The following is a 23,947-nucleotide window of genomic DNA, read 5'->3' on the forward strand; positions in this document are numbered from 1 at the left end:
ACTCTGGCTTCAGCGGCTGCCTGTACCTACAAGAGAAGATGCAACTTCAAGAAACAGGAAGACAAAGACAATGCCCACCCCTCTCAACAAACCTGCTCTTTCCGCCGCTTTTACAGAAAAGCTCTTAAACAGCCTAAACGCTGTCTGCACGAGGAGCAGCAAAACGGCTGCGTGTTTTTCACGCGCACTGGTGCCACGACACACGACACACAGACTCTGGCGCAGCCTTTTGCAGCTCCCCGGCTTCCCTACGGGAAAGCCAAACCCACAGCACTAACAAAGAGAACCACGTGCCCGAGACAAAACACCTAAAAGTCGTGACCGCAGCCACAAATGGACGCAACGCCGACCACAGATACAAATGGAACATGAACTGACCTCCAAAAGTAGACTCAGATATTGCTTCTCTTCCGGCGCTGTTGTGGTGTGACCCGCGCCAGGAGTCGCCAAGCGAGCTGACAGACTTGTCACCGTCTGTCCCATCTCCTTATTTAGAGCTTCGAGCTGCAGAGATTTTTGGGACTGCAGCTCCAGATGTGCGGAGAGTTCGCACGCCTGTATGTGGGGAAAAACAATCTGCCTTGAGCAGAGGGGTCTCAAATCTCGGTGAAACTCCATCCAACGGATGCATCGAGATCATGGCTGTCAGTGCCCTGAGTTTGTATTTCAACCCAGGGAAAAGGCGCTTGGATTCCTGAAAGTAAGTGCGCCTTTCAAGCCCTTGCCAACAAGACTGCTCCAGCTTCCACCCGTCCCTCCTTTCCAGAAAGGCTCCGTGGCAAAGGCGCTCCACTCCTCCTGCAGCATCATAGCACGTCCGTGCCTCTGGAGATGCTCTTTGGCATTTCACCGCGGTCGCTGCCTTTCATTTGGCTTCCACCACGCTCCTGTCGTGCCCCGTCCCTTCTCCCACGCACACCCCTGTGCTAATGGCTGGGGAGGACAGTGCGGGCGGAGGGACAAGAGCTTCAAGGCCTTCCTTAGAGGGAGGGCGAAGCCTGGCTTATGAGACAACGGCAAACCAAGGTCACTTTCCTTGCCCCCAACCACCACTGCCAGGGAACTAGACACCATCTTTGTGCAGAGATCGACAGAGGAAAAACCTTGCAGGGAGAACAACCAAGGCCAGAGACATCAGGGGGCACGTGGCTTGTGGTTTCATCTCACGGCCACAACGTTTGGACGGTGTGGGAACAGAAGCGAGACTCGGAAGAGCACAGCTGCTTTGTTCTTCCCCACCCACATGCTGCCCCCAAGCCACTGCTTTGCCCCTCAGCCTCGAAACAAGCCCCCTGAAGAGCCGCATCAGCTTGGCAAGGCGAGAGGGCAGCAGAAAGGAGCTAAAAGCACCCTCTAGTCTGACGCTCGTGACGTCCGCAGACAAATCTCTCCTGGATTTGTTCCCAGAATATTGTCTGCTGAAGGAAAAGAACACTTCAAAGACTTTGCATACCTTGGCCTTAGCCTTGTCCAGGTCCTCCTGCAAGCGGGAGTTCTCTGCCTTCAGGCGACCGTACTGGTTCGTCAAAGCCTTCAGTGCAGTTTCTGCTGTGTGCTGCTTTCTGACAGCATCAGCGAGCTCTCCTTGCAGCTGTGCCTCTCTTCTCTAGGGAAACAACGGCACAGGAGTACAAATTAAAAGAAGCCCAAGTGCGTAGTTTTACTTCCAGTTACTAGTTCACAGGCCGAGATCACTTTTCTAAGTGCATCGCAAAGCAAAGCCATCGCATCCACGGGCAGAAGAGGGCATCTGCACAGCTGATGGTCTCCAGCCACCCCTGGCGAGCGAAGACAGCTCCAGAAATGTCATCTCTTGGGGAAGATTTCTGTCTCCCAGCACGTTCTCCTCGGAAGATGCCGAGACTGTGCCTTTGTGGGGTTTGGCTTGTTCCTTAAGTTAATGCTAAAATCTAACGGGATGCCAACGCGGGAGCTGTCGTTGGACTGCAGCCCTTTCTCCAGCGACCCGAGCCAAGGCTTCCTAGAGCCAGCTCTGTGTATCATCCTTCCCGCCGTTGTTCTGCTCCACAAACGAAACCCAACGCGGGCCTCAGCGTTTCTACGTACGTCTGTGTCTATAAACATCTCAAGGCTTGTCAGAACCTTCCGCGATTCCAACAAACCCAGCGCAAAACAGAACCAAGCCGAGCGAAGGACTCCCGCGCACGGACCGTACACCTGCTGACTTTTAGAAGCGCCAGACAGCCTTGGGAACTGCTCTCCTTTAAGTCAGTCTTGGTCAGCGCTCACCTCACCTCTTTTTCTACCTTGTCGGCCTCGCACGTAGAGGCACCACCACTCACCATTTGTTCCAGGCAGCTGTTGTTCTGCGCGTCTCCCAGCTGCTGACGCAGCAAAACGTTTTCACTTTGGAGCTGGGCCAGTTGGTGCTGCAGCTCTTCTGCCTTCTTGATGGCATCTTCTCTCTTCTGCTCTTTAAGAAGGCATGCACCATACCAGTCCAGTGTCTGCCTCTTGCTCTCTTGTAATTCTCTTTCTGTCCATTCTAAAGCCGATGTCTTTTCCAAGAGGGCATTTTTCAGTTGCTCCACTTCCTTTTCCAGCCCATCAGCTTTTCTTTCGGCTTTGCTCAGCTGCCGAGACAAGCTCTCGTTTTCTTCTCGCATCTCAGCCATGTCCTCATGGAGCTTTCCTTGCACGCGAAGGCATTGGTGACATTCTCTCAGAAACACTTGCCCATCGACCCTTTCAGATGGCTGATGTCTCCCAGGGCTCAGGTGGGAAGGGGATGAATCTGACCCCACCGTCGGTATTTGGGCTCTGACATCTTCTGCCTGTTCAAAGTTGAAGAACACAAATGGACAGCACTTAGGAAATCAGCTCAAACCAGGAGGTAGCAGCAGCATTTCATACAACCAGGCGAGGACTGTCAGCAGCTTGACAACAGATTATCAAAGAGTTTTCGATAACTCTGCCTTAGACATTATTCCTGGAAAAGTCTTGCTTTGCAGTGGCATGGAATGTAATCCTAAAAGGAGGACTCGAATTCAAAATCTTTGGTTTGGCATACCTCCTGCCCAAAGCTCTTGCTCTCCTTGACGCCTTCTTCATCTGATGGCGACGTACCGACGGCCGACTCCAAGCAGGCGGCAGGCTCATCTACATTAAAAACACACGTTTTTGAAACCAGGGTGAGCTAACACAGCTCCTTGATGCCTACAGTGCTTTCCCAATCATCGTGCTTGCAGAGACAATCCTAGCACAGCCACACACCCCAAACCCAGGGGGACTTGTCAAAATGCAGATTCCAGACACGTCTCTTTTCCTGCTGGGGAATTCGTCTCCTCTAGCGCACACGCCTTTTCCGTGTGCCAGGGGGATGACGGGATGGCTCAAAGTGATCAGAAATGAGCCCCGAAGGAATGAGCGTCTCGAGAATTCTGCTTTCCAGGGACAAGGCCTGGCAGTGCATTTTTTCCTGGATCATCAGCCACACCACATCATCCTTTCCAAACGGCCCGTCTCCACGGCAAGCCGCCAGAAGGGCAGGCGACAGGCCTTCTCCCCATCCCTCCTCCACACCAGAGTCCTACCTGCTCTCCGCAGGGCGGGTGCACGCGGCCACGCTGCAGCAGCTGCTGCCCCACGGGGAGCGCTGGATGCTGACACCCCTTTGCCTTGGCCTGGAGCAGCTTCTCCCTTCTTCTCCCGCTTGCTGGGGTCCACAGGCCGCGCGCTGCCACTGCGCCTGCGCCTGGAGAGACAAAGAGCAGAGCCAGTCGTAGGCACAGCTCACGGCAAGGAGAAGGGCCTGTTGTTGCCCGCCCTTTCCGTAGTGACCTCCCTCGAGGACGAACACCCACAGGCACAAAGCTAAGCCCCAGGGGAGGAAAAGAGCCCCGGAGCTTCCCAGGCAGCACCCGCCTGCCTGCGCCCCGTTACCTGTCGGCCTTGTCCCGGCAGTCGGTGTCGCGCTCCTCCACCAGCGGCCGCGCTGGGGCCAAGTTGCCGCTGGTGGCTGCACGGTGCAGCTCGTCCCGGCCCTCCGGCTGGAGCTCATGGCCACCGCTGCTCCTGCAGGACTCGGCACCCTCCCCTGCCCCCATGCTCCTGGCCCTCCCGCACAGCCACCGCCAGATCCTCCTCATGGCCCGGCGGGGATGGGCACTGAACCGCCTCCCCTCGCTCATCCCTGGGGAGCGCTGCCAGGCAGGACTTAGTGGGCACTGCCGGGTGCCGGCTGCCAACAGAGGAGCCAACCCCAAGGAGTGGCAGGGCACGGGCAGCTGCCTGCGGGCTGAGCCACCACCAGCAGCGATGGCAGCACCGGCTCCACCAGGACCAGCTCCACCAGCGCTGCCACCAGCACCTGCACCAGCAGCACCAGCTCCACTCGCAGCACCAGCTCCACCAGTGCCACCAGCACCAGCCCACTGGCACAGCACTGGCAGCACCACCAGGTACTGTGTGTGCAGGGCCTGGGACAGAACCCCTTGTTCTGGGGGCCGTGCGCTGACATCATAAAGGGCTCAATGGGGGCTGGGAGTGTCCCGGGTGCTCAGAACCTCTCTGCGTGTACACAGGCCACGTTGCCAAGGGAAACAGCCCCTGGCGCACTGTCTCCAGGGGCACAGGGTTGCCCAAGGCCACCTCTCCAAGGCTCCCACCTCCCTGCACGCTCTGTGGACCCCTGTCCTCCTCTTGCCTGCAAGGCTCGCCTGCGTGGGAGACAGACGGGCTCGGCAGAGCAGGCTCTCGCCAGCAAGGCTCCCTGCAAGCACAAGAGGCGGTGGCTGGACACCCCCATGTCCCTTTTTGTGCTTCCTGGGTTCTCAGCCTGACTTTTGGGACACCCTGGACCCCTTGGTGTGCCTCTCTCTGCATTCCTGGAGCCCTGGCTGTCGCTTTAAGGCACCCCAAGTCCCCGGGCTCCATTTCAGGATGCCCCTACACCTCGCTTTGCTTTCTGGTGTGCCCAGTCCCCCTGCACGTGCCTCCAGGGATGGGGACTCCCCCCCTGCCCTGGGCAGCCCATTCCAACGCCCAACAACCCCTTCTGCAAAGAAATCCTTCCTAAGAGCCAGTCTGACCCTGCCCTGGCGCAGCTTGAGGCCATTCCCTCTTGTCCTGGCGCTTGTTCCTTGGCTCAAGAGACTCATCCCCCCTCTCTGCACCCTCCTTTCCGACAGCTGTAGAGGGCCATGAGGTCTCCCCTCAGCCTCCTCTTCTCCAGACTAAACCCCCCCAGTTCCCTCAGCCGCTCCCCATCAGACCTGTGCTCCAGACCCTGCACCAGCTCCGTTGCCCTTCTCTGGACACGCTCGAGTCATTCAATGGCCTTTTTGGAGTGAGGGGCCCAAAACTCAACCCACTCATCGAGGGGCGGCCTCACCAGTGCCGAGCACAGGGGTGAGATCCCTTCCCTGTCCCTGCTGGCCACGCTACTGCTGATACAAGCCAGGATGCCACTGGCCTTCTTGGCCACCTGGGCACACTGCTGGCTCCTGTTCAGCCGGCTGTCCATCCCCCCCAGGTCCCTCTCTGACTGGCAGCTCTCCAGCCACTCCTCCCCAAGCCTGTAGCGCTGCTGGGGGTTGTTGTGGCCCAAGGGCAGCACCCGGCATTTGGCCTTATTGAAACTCCCCCAGTTGGCCTCAGCCCATCGCTCCAGCCTGGCCAGGTCTCTCTGCAGAGCCTCCCTACCCTCGAGCAGATCAACACTCCCACCCAACTGGGTGTCATCTGCAAACTGACTGAGGGTGCACTCGATCCCCTCGTCTAGATCACCAGTAAAGATGTTAAACAGGAGTGGCCCCAAAACCCAGCCCTGGGGGACACCACTCGTGACCGGCCGGCCGCCAACTGGATTTACCTCCGTTCACCACCACTCTTTGGGCCCGGCCATCCAGCCAGTTTTTTACCCAGCACAGCGTGTGCCCATCCAAGCCGCGAGCAGCCAGTTTTGCCAGGAGAATGCTGTGGGAAACGGTGTCAAAGGCCTCGCTAAAGTCAAGGCAGACAACACCCACAGCCTTTCCCTCACCCAATAAGCAGGTCGCCCTGTCGTAGGAGGAGATCAGGTTTGTCAGGCAGGACCTGCCTTTCCTAAACCCGCTGACTGGGCCTGATCATCTGGCTGTCCCGCACGTGCTGTGTGATGGCACTCAGGATGAGCTGCTCCGTCAGCTTCCCGGGCACCGAAGTCAAGCTGACAGGCCTGTAATTTCCCGGATCATCCTTCCGACCCTTCTTATAGATGGGCGTCACATTGGCCAATCTCCAATCTGTCGGGACCTCCCCGCTCAGCCAGGACTGCTGGGAAATGATGGAAGGCGGCTTGGCGAGCACCCAGCCAGCTCCTTCAGCACCCTCGGGTGTATCCCGCCCGGTCCCACAGACTTGTGTGTGTCCATGTGATGCAGTAGGTCACCGACTGTCTCCTCCCGGATTGTGGGGGGGTCCTTCTCCCAGTCTCTGTCTTCTGGCTGAGGAGGCTGGATTCCCTCAGTACAGCTGGATTCCCTCAATACAGCTGGTCTACAAGCTTTGCATGTGTGTTCCTTCATTTCTTTCTCAAGGACTCCCGAGCCCTCAACTCTTTCCTGATGTCCCTTTGCCTGTTTAGGTAAGATTGAAACGCTCGTCAGGCTCCCCACGGAAATCCCCGAGAGCAGACTCAAGGCCTTCAGCGGACACTTGGGCAACCCCTAGAATGAGATAAGGGGAGCTCGAACAAAGACGCACAGAGACCCCGTTACAGGGAAAATGATTTTGCTGATTTAGGAAGGCGGCACCTGGACTTTACTTCACAGCGCACGCGCTGGAAAGAAGGTCAACTAGTGAACGCCGTGAAGAAGACTGCTTACTTCTTCCCTCGACCACCAAAGACCCGCACCCTGTTTTCTCTACGCGTGCCCAGACTATGTAAATGAATTCCAGGAACTCATTGTCATGAGAAACCCCTTTCCAGGAAATCCCATGCATGCGTGTGATTTGCGTGGATGTAAACTGCTGTCCCTCGCTAATTCCTGGGAGCCCGTATGGCGGAGAATCCCCAGGGCGCCCCCAGCGCTGCTCATCCAAGAATTCCTGCTGAGCAGTTCTGTTGGACTCTGCCTGTTCGTCTCCTTGTCTCATCCCCCTGATGCACGCCAACACCTCCTCCTCAGGTGCCGCTTGCCAGAGCCCACGGCCATCTCCCGCTGGGCACTGGAGACCCCTCTGTGCCCTCCGTGCACCGCCCTGCGGCCGCCCCAGCCCAGCACGGGGCTGGAGAACCAGGCCCTGCTGAGGCCCGGCCCTGCCGAGCGTCCCGGGCAAGTCCCCGCGGCAGGACCCGTCCCGGCGGGCGCAGGCAGGGCTCTCCCCGGCGGGGCGGGCACCAAGGGACGGAGGGGGCCCTGCCAAGAAGGGCTTTGCTTCTGGGAAGCTTCGAGCTGCCCGCGAGGGCTGAAGGACAGCCCGGCCCAGCCCGCGGACCCCGCTGCTCCAAGCCCTCCGCCACGTCTCCCGACACCCTCCCGGCGGCCTCCGGCGCCTCGGGGCAGGAACGGCCGCAGGGCCGGCTCCGGGGCCGCCTGGGCCCGCAGGGAACGCGCTGCTGGGCCCCCAGCCCCCTGCGATGCCGGCCGAGGGGCCGCGCTGCCCGCTGCCGCCGCCCGCCCTCCGCGGCAGCGCCGGGCTCCGCGCCCAGGGGAGGCCTCAGCCCCGCCCGGCCCCGCCGGCACTTCCGGGGCCGGAGCCGCTGCCGCCGCCGCTTCCGGCGGCACTTCCGCTTCCGGGAGCGGCGCGTGCCATGGCGGTGCTGGCGTCCAACCCCACCAACCCCGTGGTCTTCTTCGATGTCACCATCGGCGGGCAGGTGGGCTCGGGCGCTGCGCGGCGGGGCCGGGGGCGGCAGCGGGAGGGGCTGCGGGGGCTCGCTGGGGGGGGCGGGGGTGCGGGGCTCGCAGGGGCCGGGGGGCAGCCGGGGGGGCCCGGAGCGGGGGGGCTCGCGGGGGGGCTCCGGGAGGGGGGTGGCGGGGTGCAGGGCGGGGGGACGTGCCGGGGTTCCCTGGGGGTGTAGGAGCGACGTGGGGGGGTGCGGGGGGGGTCGAGTGCTGGTCGTGGGGTTGGCGGGGGGCGACCGAAAGCGCTCGGAGGGGAGCAGCGGGAGGGAGGTGCGGGGCAGTCGGGGGCTGTGGGGCTGCAGGGGCGCGGGGGGAAGGGCTGGCAGCAGGGCTGCAGGGCAGGGGGTGGGGGGTGCGGCGGGGGGAGGCTGGGGGGTGTGTGTGTGTGTGTGTGTGTGTGTGTGTGTGAGGGGCCCAGGGGGCTCATGCGGCCCCGTCTCCCCAGGAGGTCGGCCGCATGAAGATCGAGCTGTTCGCCGACGTCGTACCCAAAACAGCAGAGAACTTCAGGTGAGGAGCAGGCGGCGTTTGTGCAGCTCAGCCCGGGTGGGGGCTGTGAAGACTTTTGGGCGCAGGAATGGCTCAGGTGGCAGAGTGGCCAGTCCCCCCAGAGCCGCCGCACTGCTTTGCTCCTCTCTGCGTTCCCAGAGAGATGCGGCCGTGAGCACCCCGATCCCCTGGGGAAGGGCACCTGGCTGGAAGGGGAAGGGCTGCGGTCCCGCTCTGCTCCCTCTGCGGAGCTTCTCGAGCGCTCGGTGCCCTTGGAAAAGGCCGCACCTTAACGGCAGGGCCACGCAGGTCTCTTGGCGCTGACTGAAGGATGCGCCGCTCGGGCGTCCCGCTGCCACGGTGTTTTGCTGATTAAGGATACCAATTAAACTGGGACACCAGAGTGAAAAGAGTAGGCGTACTTTACTGGTGATAACCAAGTAATGTAACAGCCTAATACAGAAAACATGCAGTGAGAAGAAGCAGAACAGTGCACTTAAAGCAACAAGCAGGAAAATACAGGGTAATGCATCAAATCATTACTGCACGAGAGAGAGAGAGAATAGTAATTAAGAGAAATACATCACCCCTTGCATATATTATCATCATCACCCAGACCCGCAGTCGCTGGGGAGCCCCGGTTACAGCGAGGATTTGGAGAGCCTGTCCCGGCAAGTGGGAAATCCTACGCGGTGCGTCCACCCATAGGTGAGGCACCCAAAGTCGCTGCAAACGGGCCCAGCCTTATATACCAGAGATCGACAAGCCAGAGTAACTGGCACCTTTGTTTTGAGCGGGAAATATCTGGTTTCATTCTCCTGTTGGATTCCACCCAAAGCCTGGCCAGGGCTCGGCGGGGGAAACCAAGGGAGTTTCTAACAAGGCCAAATACTTGGGTTCTCAGCCTTGAACAAGGCTGCGAAAGGAAAGCTGGATACATTCTCTCCTCTCTACTGATTATATTTTGTCTTTCACGAGCGAGTTTACATATTTTACTAATGACTACATGCTAAGTTAGCAGCTTCAGCTTGGGGCCTGTTGTTCAGGCTGCAGTATTCCAGTGCTTTAGCACTTTTTACACCAGCATAAATAGGTTGTTATAACTTAGTACAATACCTACTAGCACAATGGTTATCAGTTATAAAATATACAGGATTCATCTATAGGTCAACTCTGGCTTGAGCCTGTTGTCCGAGCCCTAGCACTTCACACGGCAGAGATGGATGTACCCTGTTCTCTGTGAAACACGGGGTCTGCTCCACGTTCACTGCCCCTCACGGCCTCGGTGTTAAATATCTGCGCTCCTCAACTGCAGGCAGCAGAGCAGTCTGTTTTAAAATGGCAGTGGGGAGGAGTTGCTGCCGGTTCCGTGGCACTGGGGTCATCCCCGGTGCAGCGAGGGCACTCCTGCACACCAGTCAGTGCATGTTGGCTGAATGCAGCCCTCTGTGTCCTCCAGGGGCAGATGTGCCTCACGCTCTGCTCTCCTTTTTGTCTTGCAGGCAGTTTTGTACGGGTGAATTCAGGTAAGCGGGTTACGGGGTCCTTTAAAGTAGCCTACTCAGAGAAACAGGGCTGGGTGAGCAGGAAGAAGGCTCACTTGGAAGCGTTTCTTACTCTGCCAGGACAACATGAAGGAGTTGCAGAAAACCGCTCTGACGAAGTTGTGATGAGCTCGGTGCGTCGCAGGGGTGGCAGATTGTTCCCTTTGGGCATGACTTTGTTCGTGCTCAGGGTGCTCTGAAAAGCCCTGTCTGCAAATCCCGCCTGCTCGTGCTGCAGATGGCAGTGGGATCCCCTAAAGGTGCTGGTGTGGGTGTTGTAGGGAACCGTGTCACTTAGCGGGCAGAGCCCACTCGAGGTTTGCCTTTGCCTCTGGTAGCAGCAGCGGGGAGCCAGGCTGGAGCACGGGGTGGTATATCAAGGCAGTAGTAACGTGTAGGACAAGCCTTTGGGACTCTGAATTCCTGGGAGGGTTTTGTGTTGGGATGTGCAGTAAGTTGCAATGATTTTCCTTTTCCTTTCCTTGCAGGAAGGATGGTGTCCCTATAGGTTATAAAGGAAGCACTTTCCACAGGTAATTCCTCTGCTTTTGTTTAGGCACTGCAGTAGCAGCCTGAGCTAGATGTGGTTTGGAGAGCTGCCTCGGGCATTATTGGTCCGGGAGGCATCTGTAGGTCTTGGCTGATACCGTCCTTGCGTAGCTCTGGGGCATTTGGGGGTCTGTCAGGTGTGTACGCTGGGGTCACTGGGAGGGATCCCCCGTGCCTGGGGTGTCAGGTCAGAGATCACGTTCTGGCATCTGTCCTCTAATCACTATCCCTGCTCGAGCAGCAATGGGTCCCAAATTACCCAACAGCAACGAGTAGTTAAGCTTTGTTGCAGATTTTAGACTGTAGCATTCACAGAGGCTGATAACTGTCGCTGTGCAGCGAGGCAGAACGCCTGTTTGCCCCGTGCGAAGCTTCTTGAGACATTTGTCTACTGAGAACTGAGTATTGTTTTACTTCTTTAGGGTAATAAAGGATTTCATGATCCAAGGAGGTGACTTTGTAAACGTAAGTACTGCTCTATTCCTTTTGTGCTTTTCCTACGTGGTACATTAAGCAGCTGTTTCCAAGGGTCCGTGCTGCTCTGTGGGATCTGTTGGCTCTCTTTTGCGGTACTCAGTAGTCACTGGAGGATTCCTCCTACAATTGCTGCTGTCTTACTGCCACAGACTATAACGTACTTGAAACCAAATCTTGGGTGAGCATAGCTTCTCACAGAATCACAGAATCAACTAGGTTGGAAAGGACCTTGAAGATCATCTAGTCCAACCATTAACCTAACACTGCCAGTTCCCATCTACACCATATCTCTCAGCGCTATGTCAACCCTACTCTTAAACACCTCCAGGGGTGGGGACTCTACCACCTCCCTGGGCAATCCATTCCACTGCCTAATAACGCGTTCTGTAAAGAAATACTTCCTGACATCTAGTCTAAACCTTCCCTGGCGCAGCTTGAGGCCATTCCCTCTTGTCCTGTCGCTTGTTCCTTGGCTCAAGAGACTCATCCCCCATCTCTGCACCCTCCTTTCCGACAGCTGTAGAGGGCCATGAGGTCTCCCCTCAGCCTCCTCTTCTCCAGACTAAACCCCCCCAGTTCCCTCAGCCGCTCCCCATCAGACCTGTGCTCCAGACCCTGCACCAGCTCCGTTGCCCTTCTCTGGACACGCTCGAGTCATTCAATGGCCTTTTTGGAGTGAGGGGCCCAAAACTGAACCCACTCATCGAGGGGTGGCCTCACCAGTGCCGAGCACAGGGGTGAGCTCCCTTCCCTGTCCCTGCTGGCCACGCTACTGCTGATACAAGCCAGGATGCCACTGGCCTTCTTGGCCACCTGGGCACACTGCTGGCTCCTGTTCAGCCAGCTGTCCATCCCCCCCAGGTCCCTCTCTGACTGGCAGCTCTCCAGCCACTCCTCCACAAGCCTGTAGCGCTGCTGGGGGTTGTTGTGGCCCAAGGGCAGCACCCGGCATTTGGCCTTATTGAAACTCCCCCAGTTGGCCTCAGCCCATCGCTCCAGCCTGGCCAGGTCTCTCTGCAGAGCCTCCCTACCCTCGAGCAGATCAACACTCCCACCCAACTGGGTGTCATCTGCAAACTGACTGAGGGTGCACTCGATCCCCTCGTCTAGATCACCAGTAAAGATGTTAAACAGGAGTGGCCCCAAAACCCAGCCCTGGGGGACACCACTCGTGACCGGCCGCCAACTGGATTTACCTCCGTTCACCACCACTCTTTGGGCCCGGCCATCCAGCCAGTTTTTTACCCAGCACAGCGTGTGCCCATCCAAGCCGCGAGCAGCCAGTTTTGCCAGGAGAATGCTGTGGGAAACGGTGTCAAAGGCCTCGCTAAAGTCAAGGCAGACAACACCCACAGCCTTTCCCTCACCCAATAAGCAGGTCGCCCTGTCGTAGGAGGAGATCAGGTTTGTCAGGCAGGACCTGCCTTTCCTAAACCCGCTGACTGGGCCTGATCATCTGGCTGTCCCGCACGTGCTGTGTGATGGCACTCAGGATGAGCTGCTCCGTCAGCTTCCCGGGCACCGAAGTCAAGCTGACAGGCCTGTAATTTCCCGGATCATCCTTCCGACCCTTCTTATAGATGGGCGTCACATTGGCCAATCTCCAATCTGTCGGGACCTCCCCGCTCAGCCAGGACTGCTGGGAAATGATGGAAGGCAGCTTGGCGAGCACCCAGCCAGCTCCTTCAGCACCCTCGGGTGTATCCCGCCCGGTCCCACAGACTTGTGTGTGTCCATGTGATGTAGCAGGTCACTGACTCTCTCCTGGATTGCAGGGGGGTCGTTCTCCCAGTCTCTATCATCTGGCTGAGGGGGCTGGATTCCCTCAATACAACTAGTCTTGTTATTAAAGACTGAGGCAAAGAAGGCATTAAGGACCTCAGCCTTCCCCTCATCACTTGCTACCAAGTTTCCTTCAGCATCCAGCAGGGGGTGGAGACTCTCCCTGGTCTTTCTTTTGCTATTGACATACTTATAGAAACATTTCTTGTTATCTCTGATTGCTGAAGCCAGATTAATTTCCAGCTGGGCTTTGGACCTCCTGATTTCTGCCCTGCATAGCCTCACAGCCTCTTTGTAATCACTGTGAGTGGCTAGCCCCTTCCTCCAAAGGCTGTAAACTCTCCTTTTCTCCTTGAGTTGCAGCCAAAGCTCCCTGTTCAGCCAGGGTGGTCTTCTCTGCCGCCCGCTCCTCTTAGAGCACCTGGGGACTGCCTGCTCCTGAGCCATAAACACTTCCTTCTTAAAGAGCGCCCAGCCTTCCTGGACCCCTATACCCTTCAGGACCATCTCCCAAGGGATCCTGTCAAGCTGGTGCCTAAACAAGACAAAGTCAGCCCTTTGGAAGTCCAGGATGTCAGTCCTGCTTAGCCCTTTCCTGGTCTCTCTAAGAATAGAGAACTCTATTATTTCATGATCGCTGTGCCCTAGTCGTCCTCCAACCGCCACATCATCCACCAGTCCTTCTCTGTTCACAAGGAGGAGATCCAGCAGGGCACCTTCTCTGGTTGGTTCTCTCACCAGCTGTGTTAGGAAGTTGTCCCCCACACGTTCCAGGAATCTTCGGGACTGGTCCCGCTCTGCTGTGTTGTATTTCCAGCAGATGTCTGGGAAGTTGAAGTCCCCCACGAGAACAAGGGCAAGCGATCGTGAGATTTCACCCCAGTGCCTATAGAATATTTCATCCACCTCTCTGTCCTGGGTGGGTGGCCTATAGTAGACTCCTACTACAACATCTGCCCTGTTGGCCTTCCCCCTGATTCTAACACAAAGACACTCCACCCTGTCTTCACTGCACTTCTCCTTCCCAAAATGGAGCCTGGGGACTTGGGGTGCCCTTAAAGCGACAGCCAGGGCTCCAGGGATGCAGAGAGAGGCACACCAAGGGGTCCAGGGTGTCCCAAAAGTCAGGCTGAGAACCCAGGAAGCACAAAAAGGGACATGGGGGTGTCCAGCCACCGCCTCTTGTGCTTGCAGGGAGCCTTGCTGGCGAGAGCCTGCTCTGCCGAGCCCGTCTGTCTCCCACGCCGGCGAGCCTTGCAGGCAAGAGGAGGACAGGGGTCCACAGAGCGTGCAGGGAGGTGGGAGCCTTGGAGAGGTGGCCTTGGGCAACCCTGTGCCCCTGGAGACAGTGCGCCAGGGGCTGTTTCCCTTGGCAACGTGGCCTGTGTACACGCAGAGAGGTTCTGAGCACCCGGGACACTCCCAGCCCCCATTGAGCCCTTTATGATGTCAGCGCACGGCCCCCAGAACAAGGGGTTCTGTCCCAGGCCCTGCACACACAGTACCTGGTGGTGCTGCCAGTGCTGTGCCAGTGGGCTGGTGCTGGTGGCACTGGTGGAGCTGGTGCTGCGAGTGGAGCTGGTGCTGCTGGTGCAGGTGCTGGTGGAGCTGCCAGTGGAGCTGGTGCTGGTGGTGCCGGTGCTGCCATCGCTGCTGGTGGTGGCTCAGCCCGCAGGCAGCTGCCCGTGCCCTGCCACTCCTTGGGGTTGGCTCCTCTGTTGGCAGCCGGCACCCGGCAGTGCCCACTAAGTCCTGCCTGGCAGCGCTCCCCAGGGATGAGCGAGGGGAGGCGGTTCAGTGCCCATCCCCGCCGGGCCATGAGGAGGATCTGGCGGTGGCTGTGCGGGAGGGCCAGGAGCATGGGGGCAGGGGAGGGTGCCGAGTCCTCCAGGAGCAGCGGTGGCCATGAGCTCCAGCCGGAGGGCCGGGACGAGCTGCACCGTGCAGCCACCAGCGGCAACTTGGCCCCAGCGCGGCCGCTGGTGGAGGAGCGCGACACCGACTGCCGGGACAAGGCCGACAGGTAACGGGGCGCAGGCAGGCGGGTGCTGCCTGGGAAGCTCCGGGGCTCTTTTCCTCCCCTGGGGCTTAGCTTTGTGCCTGTGGGTGTTCGTCCTCGAGGGAGGTCACTACGGAAAGGGCGGGCAACAACAGGCCCTTCTCCTTGCCGTGAGCTGTGCCTACGACTGGCTCTGCTCTTTGTCTCTCCAGGCGCAGGCGCAGTGGCAGCGCGCGGCCTGTGGACCCCAGCAAGCGGGAGAAGAAGGGAGAAGCTGCTCCAGGCCAAGGCAAAGGGGTGTCAGCATCCAGCGCTCCCCGTGGGGCAGCAGCTGCTGCAGCGTGGCCGCGTGCACCCGCCCTGCGGAGAGCAGGTAGGACTCTGGTGTGGAGGAGGGATGGGGAGAAGGCCTGTCGCCTGCCCTTCTGGCGGCTTGCCGTGGAGACGGGCCGTTTGGAAAGGATGATGTGGTGTGGCTGATGATCCAGGAAAAAATGCACTGCCAGGCCTTGTCCCTGGAAAGCAGAATTCTCGAGACGCTCATTCCTTCGGGGCTCATTTCTGATCACTTTGAGCCATCCCGTCATCCCCCTGGCACACGGAAAAGGCGTGTGCGCTAGAGGAGACGAATTCCCCAGCAGGAAAAGAGACGTGTCTGGAATCTGCATTTTGACAAGTCCCCCTGGGTTTGGGGTGTGTGGCTGTGCTAGGATTGTCTCTGCAAGCACGATGATTGGGAAAGCACTGTAGGCATCAAGGAGCTGTGTTAGCTCACCCTGGTTTCAAAAACGTGTGTTTTTAATGTAGATGAGCCTGCCGCCTGCTTGGAGTCGGCCGTCGGTACGTCGCCATCAGATGAAGAAGGCGTCAAGGAGAGCAAGAGCTTTGGGCAGGAGGTATGCCAAACCAAAGATTTTGAATTCGAGTCCTCCTTTTAGGATTACATTCCATGCCACTGCAAAGCAAGACTTTTCCAGGAATAATGTCTAAGGCAGAGTTATCGAAAACTCTTTGATAATCTGTTGTCAAGCTGCTGACAGTCCTCGCCTGGTTGTATGAAATGCTGCTGCTACCTCCTGGTTTGAGCTGATTTCCTAAGTGCTGTCCATTTGTGTTCTTCAACTTTGAACAGGCAGAAGATGTCAGAGCCCAAATACCGACGGTGGGGTCAGATTCATCCCCTTCCCACCTGAGCCCTGGGAGACATCAGCCATCTGAAAGGGTCGATGGGCAAGTGTTTCTGAGAGAATGTCACCAATGCCTTCGCGTGCAAGGAAAGCTCCATGAGGACATGGCTGAGATGCGAGAAGAAAACGAGAGCTTGTCTCGGCAGCTGAGCAAAGCCGAAAGAAAAGCTGATGGGCTGGAAAAGGAAGTGGAGCAACTGAAAAATGCCCTCTTGGAAAAGACATCGGCTTTAGAATGGACAGAAAGAGAATTACAAGAGAGCAAGAGGCAGACACTGGACTGGTATGGTGCATGCCTTCTTAAAGAGCAGAAGAGAGAAGATGCCATCAAGAAGGCAGAAGAGCTGCAGCACCAACTGGCCCAGCTCCAAAGTGAAAACGTTTTGCTGCGTCAGCAGCTGGGAGACGCGCAGAACAACAGCTGCCTGGAACAAATGGTGAGTGGTGGTGCCTCTACGTGCGAGGCCGACAAGGTAGAAAAAGAGGTGAGGTGAGCGCTGACCAAGACTGACTTAAAGGAGAGCAGTTCCCAAGGCTGTCTGGCGCTTCTAAAAGTCAGCAGGTGTACGGTCCGTGCGCGGGAGTCCTTCGCTCGGCTTGGTTCTGTTTTGCGCTGGGTTTGTTGGAATCGCGGAAGGTTCTGACAAGCCTTGAGATGTTTATAGACACAGACGTACGTAGAAACGCTGAGGCCCGCGTTGGGTTTCGTTTGTGGAGCAGAACAACGGCGGGAAGGATGATACACAGAGCTGGCTCTAGGAAGCCTTGGCTCGGGTCGCTGGAGAAAGGGCTGCAGTCCAACGACAGCTCCCGCGTTGGCATCCCGTTAGATTTTAGCATTAACTTAAGGAACAAGCCAAACCCCACAAAGGCACAGTCTCGGCATCTTCCGAGGAGAACGTGCTGGGAGACAGAAATCTTCCCCAAGAGATGACATTTCTGGAGCTGTCTTCGCTCGCCAGGGGTGGCTGGAGACCATCAGCTGTGCAGATGCCCTCTTCTGCCCGTGGATGCGATGGCTTTGCTTTGCGATGCACTTAGAAAAGTGATCTCGGCCTGTGAACTAGTAACTGGAAGTAAAACTACGCACTTGGGCTTCTTTTAATTTGTACTCCTGTGCCGTTGTTTCCCTAGAGAAGAGAGGCACAGCTGCAAGGAGAGCTCGCTGATGCTGTCAGAAAGCAGCACACAGCAGAAACTGCACTGAAGGCTTTGACGAACCAGTACGGTCGCCTGAAGGCAGAGAACTCCCGCTTGCAGGAGGACCTGGACAAGGCTAAGGCCAAGGTATGCAAAGTCTTTGAAGTGTTCTTTTCCTTCAGCAGACAATATCCTGGGAACAAATCCAGGAGAGATTTGTCTGCGGACGTCACGAGCGTCAGACTAGAGGGTGCTTTTAGCTCCTTTCTGCTGCCCTCTCGCCTTGCAAAGCTGATGCGGCTCTTCAGGGGGCTTGTTTCGAGGCTGAGGGGCAAAGCAGTGGCTTGGGGGCAGCATGTGGGTGGGGAAGAACAAAGCAGCTGTGCTCTTCCGAGTCTCGCTTCTGTTCCCACACCGTCCAAACGTTGTGGCCGTGAGATGAAACCACAAGCCACGTGCCCCCAGATGTCTCTGGCCTTGGTTGTTCTCCCTGCAAGGTTTTTCCTCTGTCGATCTCTGCACAAAGATGGTGTCTAGTTCCCTGGCAGTGGTGGTTGGGGGCAAGGAAAGTGACCTTGGTTTGCCGTTGTCTCATAAGCCAGGCTTCGCCCTCCCTCTAAGGAAGGCCTTGAAGCTCTTGTCCCTCCGCCCGCACTGTCCTCCCCAGCCATTAGCACAGGGGTGTGCGTGGGAGAAGGGACGGGGCACGACAGGAGCGTGGTGGAAGCCAAATGAAAGGCAGCGACCGCAGTGAAATGCCAAAGAGCATCTCCAGAGGCACGGACGTGCTATGATGCTGCAGGAGGAGTGGAGCGCCTTTGCCACGGAGCCTTTCTGGAAAGGAGGGACGGGTGGAAGCTGGAGCAGTCTTGTTGGCAAGGGCTTGAAAGGCGCACTTACTTTCAGGAATCCAAGCGCCTTTTCCCTGGGTTGAAATACAAACTCAGGGCACTGACAGCCATGATCTCGATGCATCCGTTGGATGGAGTTTCACCGAGATTTGAGACCCCTCTGCTCAAGGCAGATTGTTTTTCCCCACATACAGGCGTGCGAACTCTCCGCACAGCTGGAGCTGCAGTCCCAAAAATCTCTGCAGCTCGAAGCTCTAAATAAGGAGATGGGACAGACGGTGACAAGTCTGTCAGCTCGCTTGGCGACTCCTGGCGCGGGTCACACCACAACAGCGCCGGAAGAGAAGCAATATCTGAGTCTACTTTTGGAGGTCAGTTCATGTTCCATTTGTATCTGTGGTCGGCGTTGCGTCCATTTGTGGCTGCGGTCACGACTTTTAGGTGTTTTGTCTCGGGCACGTGGTTCTCTTTGTTAGTGCTGTGGGTTTGGCTTTCCCGTAGGGAAGCCGGGGAGCTGCAAAAGGCTGCGCCAGAGTCTGTGTGTCGTGTGTCGTGGCACCAGTGCGCGTGAAAAACACGCAGCCGTTTTGCTGCTCCTCGTGCAGACAGCGTTTAGGCTGTTTAAGAGCTTTTCTGTAAAAGCGGCGGAAAGAGCAGGTTTGTTGAGAGGGGTGGGCATTGTCTTTGTCTTCCTGTTTCTTGAAGTTGCATCTTCTCTTGTAGGTACAGGCAGCCGCTGAAGCCAGAGTAGAAGAGATCAACACCGCTGTCGCCTCTTGGAGAAACGACCTGGAGCAGATCATTAGAGCTCAGGCTCTCGAGCTGGAGAGAGCAAAGGACAAGCAGGAGTCGACCGCCCTGCTCCTGGCCTGTGCACAGGCAGAATTAAAGAGCTCCGACAAGCGTTTCTTGGTGATGGAGGACATCGCAAGAGTTCTCAGAATCAAATTAAATAAGTAAGTCCCAACGTTTTCTTTTTTTCCCCACGTAGTACAATAGGACCCTTTTCATCGTGGCTTTCCCAACCCACGTCCCTTTCTTGGATCTGGTCAGCATGATGTGCGCACTTCTCCAGAGCCCGCCGTGGGCTCTCCCATGGCAGAGGCCTGGTTTTGTTTCTCTTGACGGACCCTGAAGTAACCAAGCTGACCAGGCCTGTCCGGAGGGTGTTCTAGTGAGTTTTCTTTTAACAGTTTTCTGTAGCCACCTCCCCTTCCTGCACGTACGGTGCAAAAGAGGAGCTCCCTTCCCCTTCTGCTGTTACCCTCCAGCTGAGGAGAGACACACGGGGAAAGGCAGAGGGGACAGAAGAGGAGCCTGTGAGGCAAAAATAATCTATTTGCTGTCCGTTATAACGGTGCACCTTCAGTGTGTGTTTACCGTGGGAGGAGGGAAAGAGCCCCGAGTCCTTACTACCTTCTGGGAAAGGTCTGACAAAGACCTAACACAGACTGCTTGGAAGCCCGAGCAGCAGCACGTGTGGGTGGCTCGGAAGTCTGTGTTCCTCAGCCCAACAGTGCAGTGTCACACCTGGGGAACCACTTGGTGCCACTATGAGCAACAGCCGTTCTTGCACGCTCCTGCATTTCTCACAGGGCTAATGAGAGGCTAGCAGAAGCCAGGAGGAGCAACGGCAGTCAGAAAGAGGAGTGTGAGCAAGACCAGGGGACCAGGGGACCGAGCGTAAACCCATCGGGCTCAGGTAAGCAGCTCCAGGTGTGATTCTTCAGTGCTCGGGTGGGTTAGGGATTACGGTTGGGTTTTGCTTGGGATACTGAAAGAGCGGAAGCCTTTTCCATGTAATTCCTGGTGACGTGGAACCAGGAGAGAGAAGTTGCTTGCTTATCCCGCCGAGCATAAAGCAGGTCTTGTTAGGTGGAAACCCAAAACAGGGCGCGGGCTCTCCAGAGAAGAATTTCATAACTATGGTTCCTCTGGAGTTTCTTTCGCGGGCTTTAGAAAGCTAGTTGCCTGATGGTCAGGCATGGAAAATCTTATTTCCTCCGTTGCGTGTGTCCCTTTCATTCTTTCTGGTTTCCTCTGTGGGCTTAAATCTCTCCAGACCTTCACAGCGTCCTGTCGCAGTTGATAGTTGTCCATTGACTTTGTGGGCTCGCTCTGCTCTAGAACTAACATTGGATCTTGCTTTCTCTCTCCCAGCCACCAGCGAACGTAAAACCAGATCTGGTGGGGATTGTCCCCAGACATCTGCTCTTCCGCCAAATGTCAGCGAAGCCTGGGATATCCCTTCTGGGGCAACTCCGCCCGACAGCGACATTTTGACGGAGAGTTATTAAAGTGGTGGAAAACGCTCAGGAAAGTTGGTGACAATTCTTTGCCTACCCCGTTCTGGAGAGTGAAAGCAGCCATGGAGGCCTGTAGAAAAAAGGGTTCTGCCACAGGCGGCGCCCGGAACAGCCGCCTCTCCAGGAATGGCTTTGGCAGCTCCGTCGCCCGTGGAGCCCTTGCGGGTGAGCGGTGCGGAGGAGCCCTGGAGTGCAGCTCTGTCGACCTTGCTCCCGCCTCCGGTCAGTGGCCTTGTGCGAAGCTCTGCAGGCTCGGGTGAGCCTGACTGCCAAAGCTGCAGCGAGGAGGTGCCAGCTGCGACAGGGAGGGGACGGCTCAGGGCTGTCCCCACCGCCTGTGACAGGGCTCTGCTCCCCTCCCGCTAGTGCAGGTACCACTGGGGCAGGAGGCAAGGCGTGATGGGTGCCCCAGCTGCCAAGATATGCAATTGGAACCTGTGGAGAAATGACTAAATGGGGGAGCACGGAGATAGATACAAATACGTCCTCTTTAGAAATGACACCCAGGGACAGGATGTTTAATCCGTACCTCCTGCTCTCTAGGTCTACGGAGCTGCCGGCTGGAAGGGAGCAGATGTTAACCCCGACTAGGAGAGGCCCCGCACCACAAGGGCCGGGGGAATACACCGGTGTTCCCCGTGCACAGTCTCCCCTCCCTCGGGCAGAGGGAAAGGACCGCGGGCTCCCTGTGGCACCCGAGGGGCCGTCCGGCCCCACCTCAGGGTGTCCCATTCTCACAGGGTGTGTGTTTCAGGGCATCTCCGGAGCCCTGGATGTGCCTTTCTGGTGACCCACCCCTGCACCCTTCCAGAGACCCCTGACAAGCTCAGCCCTGAGGCGTGGCTTTCTGGAAGCAGGAGGGCAGGCCCAGCCCCAAGTCCCGAGGAAAAACTGAACAAGGCCACGGCTTTGACCTGGCTGCAAAGGAGTTAGAGGGAGCACTGAAAACGTACCAAACGTCCCTGGAGAAAAGCATTAGCCAGGATCCCTGTCTGATCCCATCTCGCAGCGGGTCTTCTGAGAACCTCCAGACCACTCTCCTTCCTCGGCACAGCAGGATGTTGATGTTCTTGAATAAAAGGGCCGAGTCCTTGCCTTGGGTCAAGGGCTGCACAGGGACTTTGATGGCCACTGCAGCTGAAAAGGAAAATGCTCCTTTGAGAACGTAGCGTGGCTGGAAGGAAAATAACTTGTGCTTTGTCTGTGTAACGTGCTCAGAGCGAAGATCGTGGGTGAGCAGAGCGTGCGGCTGCACGAGAGCAAACTCCAGCTCCCCGGCCACGTGCCCACCTCGCCGCGCACGCCGAGGAGCATCCACGCTCCCAGCACGGAGGTGAGGCTCTGAGAGGGCTCGGGCTCAGCAGACAGCTTGCAGGAGCTGATGTCTCCTGCGAGCGCGGGGTGGTGTTTGTAGCTGCAGCTGAGGGTGCCGGAGAAGAGCTGAATCGATCCTTGGGTTGGGATGGAAAGGGGCAGCAAACACCCCGAGTGCGACGGCTTTATGGGTGAGGAGGGACTCTGGGGAGCTGCAGCTCGGTGCCCTTGGCACACTGCTCCACCCCCGAGCTGCTGTCTGATGAGATCCTGTGACACAAGGACAGAAATTGCACTTTGGCTCTTTTGCAGATTTGAGAGGTGTTAAAAGACCTGAGTTTTAAGTTCGCTTTAAAATTAGGAGAAGTAACACAGAGCAGTGTGCTTGGGCAAGTTACTTCTGTCAGCCAAAAAAGGTCAGAGCAAGCTGACGGATAATGTCGACTAAATTGCACTGAATGGAGATCTGCCTTCCCCAAAACCTCGGGTTGGGATTGACCAAGTTGATGAAGAACTCTGGGGGAAGAAATGAAGGAAAATCCAGGAAAGTCCAAGATTGTGTTCCGACAGCTCCTCAAATCAAAGAGGTGGATTTGGAAGTTTGTTGGTACATTTTGAAATTTGGAGGGAACCCAGTTTGGTTGGAAATGAGCTCTTAAGGGTGAAAGCGCCGTTTGGGGCCTGGCAGAAAGAGCTGTTTGTGTGTTCCACTCTGTTTTATTTCTTTCTGTTTGTTTCACCTGGGCTAGTTCGGTGGGGTTTTTCAGTTTAAATTCAGACCCAAAGGACAAAGCTATGATTTAGAACCTCAGTGGGGCTGGAGTTCATGGGGAGAACTGTCAGTGGAGCCGGGGGAACTGTAAAGACCAAGACTGTACGTTGAAATTCGGGGTCTGACACGCACCTCCTCCTTTGAAAGTCTCTGTTCCTCCTTCCAGGGCTTGAAGAGCGTGAACTTCTCTGAACGCCAGCTCCAGAGTAAGGTGTTGCCATCTGCCCGTAGCAGGTACCGTGGGGCAAACGGAGGAGGCAGGGAATGCCTCTCTGCATGTGGTGAGGGAGAGGTTGAGCACTTTGGCTGCTCCCCCCTGTGCTTTCACCTCCAAGGGTCTTTCTTCTCTCTTTGTTTTGGTTTGGTTTTGGTCAAATTATAGGAAAATGGTATTAAAAAGACTCTGGAACTAGTGGGATGGAGAAGTAAACTCTTCAAAATATGTGGGGGAACGCTGTGGGTTTAGAAATCATCTTGGTGCCCAGTGGTTTTGGAGGAGTGTCTTTACACAGGAGGTGATGAGACTTCGAGGGCCAGTGCTGCCTGGCGCGGTGTGACCCACGTCGCAGGCTGTGCTCAGGAGGGAGCCTGAGCTGCTCCTCCGCTGGTGTAAGCCAGGAGCACCGTGATCTGTGCCAAAGGGGCGAGGGGAAGGCAGAGACACTCTGCGCCTCTGGTCTGTGCGCGTGGCAGGCTTGGTGACAGCCTTGGGGTGCTGTGGAGGGTGCTGGCCGGTCTGGGGGGTGCTGGGGTGGGTGAGGGCCATCAGCTCCTTGGCTGGTGGAAGCGTATTGGAGCCTTATCCCTGCGCTGCCTGCCAGGGATGCTGGGAGGGACGTTGGGGCCGTGCAGGTGGTGGAGGGTCAGGTAGAGTTTGCAGAATGACTTGAGAGAGGAAATTTGTTTTCAGCTTCCCATCACGAGAACCGCCAGACTCGCTCAGCCCCCCGAAGGCCGCGCAAGACACGAAGCCTGCAGGAGGAGCTGAAGGCCAAGACTCCTCCTCCTGCTTATCCCCCTCTCAACCTTCTGAGATCGGCTACTTAAATGTAGCTTCGCCTGGAGACACCACAGCCTCCCAGCTGCAGGAGGAGAGTCAGAGCATCAGCTCCGAGAACTTCTAAAGGGGAAGGGTGTTTGTAAAATGTTAGCTGGACTGCAGGGTTTTGGGCTTCTCTTGCTGGGGGATGACGAGGACTGCAGGGGAGAATTGCCACATTGACTGAGTTGGTAATTTCTGGTTCAGCTGTAGTATTCAACAGCTTTATTTTCAATGTACCCAACTGTAAATGTGTGTGTATGTGTGTGTGAGATCCCACACGGAGGCTGGAATTTGTAGATAAACTCAGGAAAATGGAAGAGGGGTGGGGTGAAGCGTATCTTCCCCTGAACCCTAATTCCTGGTCCAGTCCAAAACTACCAGTTTTGTAAATAAAACTCGGAGAAGTTCCCTTTCACCACGTGCCTGCTTTCCTCCATTCCCCTCGATCTGTGCTCAGAGGCCGGTCATTCCTCTTTTTGCACGCCCTTACCCCTGCATTTTGCTTTGTGCAAGCCTGGGGAGGGGAGCGCGGGGTGTCTGAGCACTGAGGGAGGGGATGAGAAGGTGTGGAGAAGGAGGATTGGGGGAGGGAAAGGAGGGGCTCTGAGAGCGAGGATGGTGGGCAGAGGGGCCAGGAGGCAGATG

General features: G+C 56.9%; 3 protein-coding genes across 3 annotated transcripts; 2 read left to right on the forward strand and 1 right to left on the reverse strand.

Annotated features, from left to right (window-relative positions):
• Positions 1 to 491: 491 nt before the first annotated feature.
• LOC141933489 (uncharacterized) lies at positions 492 to 4,067 on the reverse strand. The gene is made up of 7 exons (XM_074848202.1): positions 3,904 to 4,067; positions 3,555 to 3,715; positions 3,032 to 3,120; positions 2,304 to 2,795; positions 1,454 to 1,606; positions 541 to 555; positions 492 to 497 (listed from the first exon to the last, which is right to left on the reverse strand). Exons 1-7 carry the CDS (start codon positions 4,065 to 4,067, stop codon positions 492 to 494), a joined length of 1,080 nt encoding a protein of 359 aa, XP_074704303.1.
• A 2,845-nt stretch (positions 4,068 to 6,912) lies between these two features.
• Positions 6,913 to 15,529, forward strand: LOC141933490 (uncharacterized). Its single transcript, XM_074848204.1, has 8 exons — positions 6,913 to 7,277; positions 7,417 to 7,822; positions 8,296 to 8,360; positions 9,842 to 9,865; positions 10,372 to 10,416; positions 10,855 to 10,897; positions 14,903 to 15,063; positions 15,498 to 15,529. Exons 1-8 carry the CDS (start codon positions 6,913 to 6,915, stop codon positions 15,499 to 15,501), a joined length of 1,113 nt encoding a protein of 370 aa, XP_074704305.1. The 3' UTR covers positions 15,502 to 15,529.
• Positions 15,530 to 15,539: 10 nt separating this feature from the next.
• On the forward strand, positions 15,540 to 23,717 carry LOC141933620 (coiled-coil domain-containing protein 144A-like). Its single transcript, XM_074848419.1, has 7 exons — positions 15,540 to 15,586; positions 15,823 to 16,314; positions 17,012 to 17,164; positions 18,063 to 18,239; positions 18,592 to 18,824; positions 19,464 to 19,570; positions 20,029 to 23,717. The coding sequence occupies exons 2-7, from the start codon at positions 15,982 to 15,984 to the stop codon at positions 20,163 to 20,165; spliced, it is 1,140 nt and encodes a 379-aa protein (XP_074704520.1). The 5' UTR covers positions 15,540 to 15,586; positions 15,823 to 15,981; the 3' UTR covers positions 20,166 to 23,717.
• Positions 23,718 to 23,947: the final 230 nt, after the last annotated feature.

Source organism: Strix aluco, chromosome 22, assembly GCF_031877795.1.
Source record: "Strix aluco isolate bStrAlu1 chromosome 22, bStrAlu1.hap1, whole genome shotgun sequence".
Taxonomy (NCBI): Eukaryota; Metazoa; Chordata; class Aves; order Strigiformes; family Strigidae; genus Strix; species Strix aluco.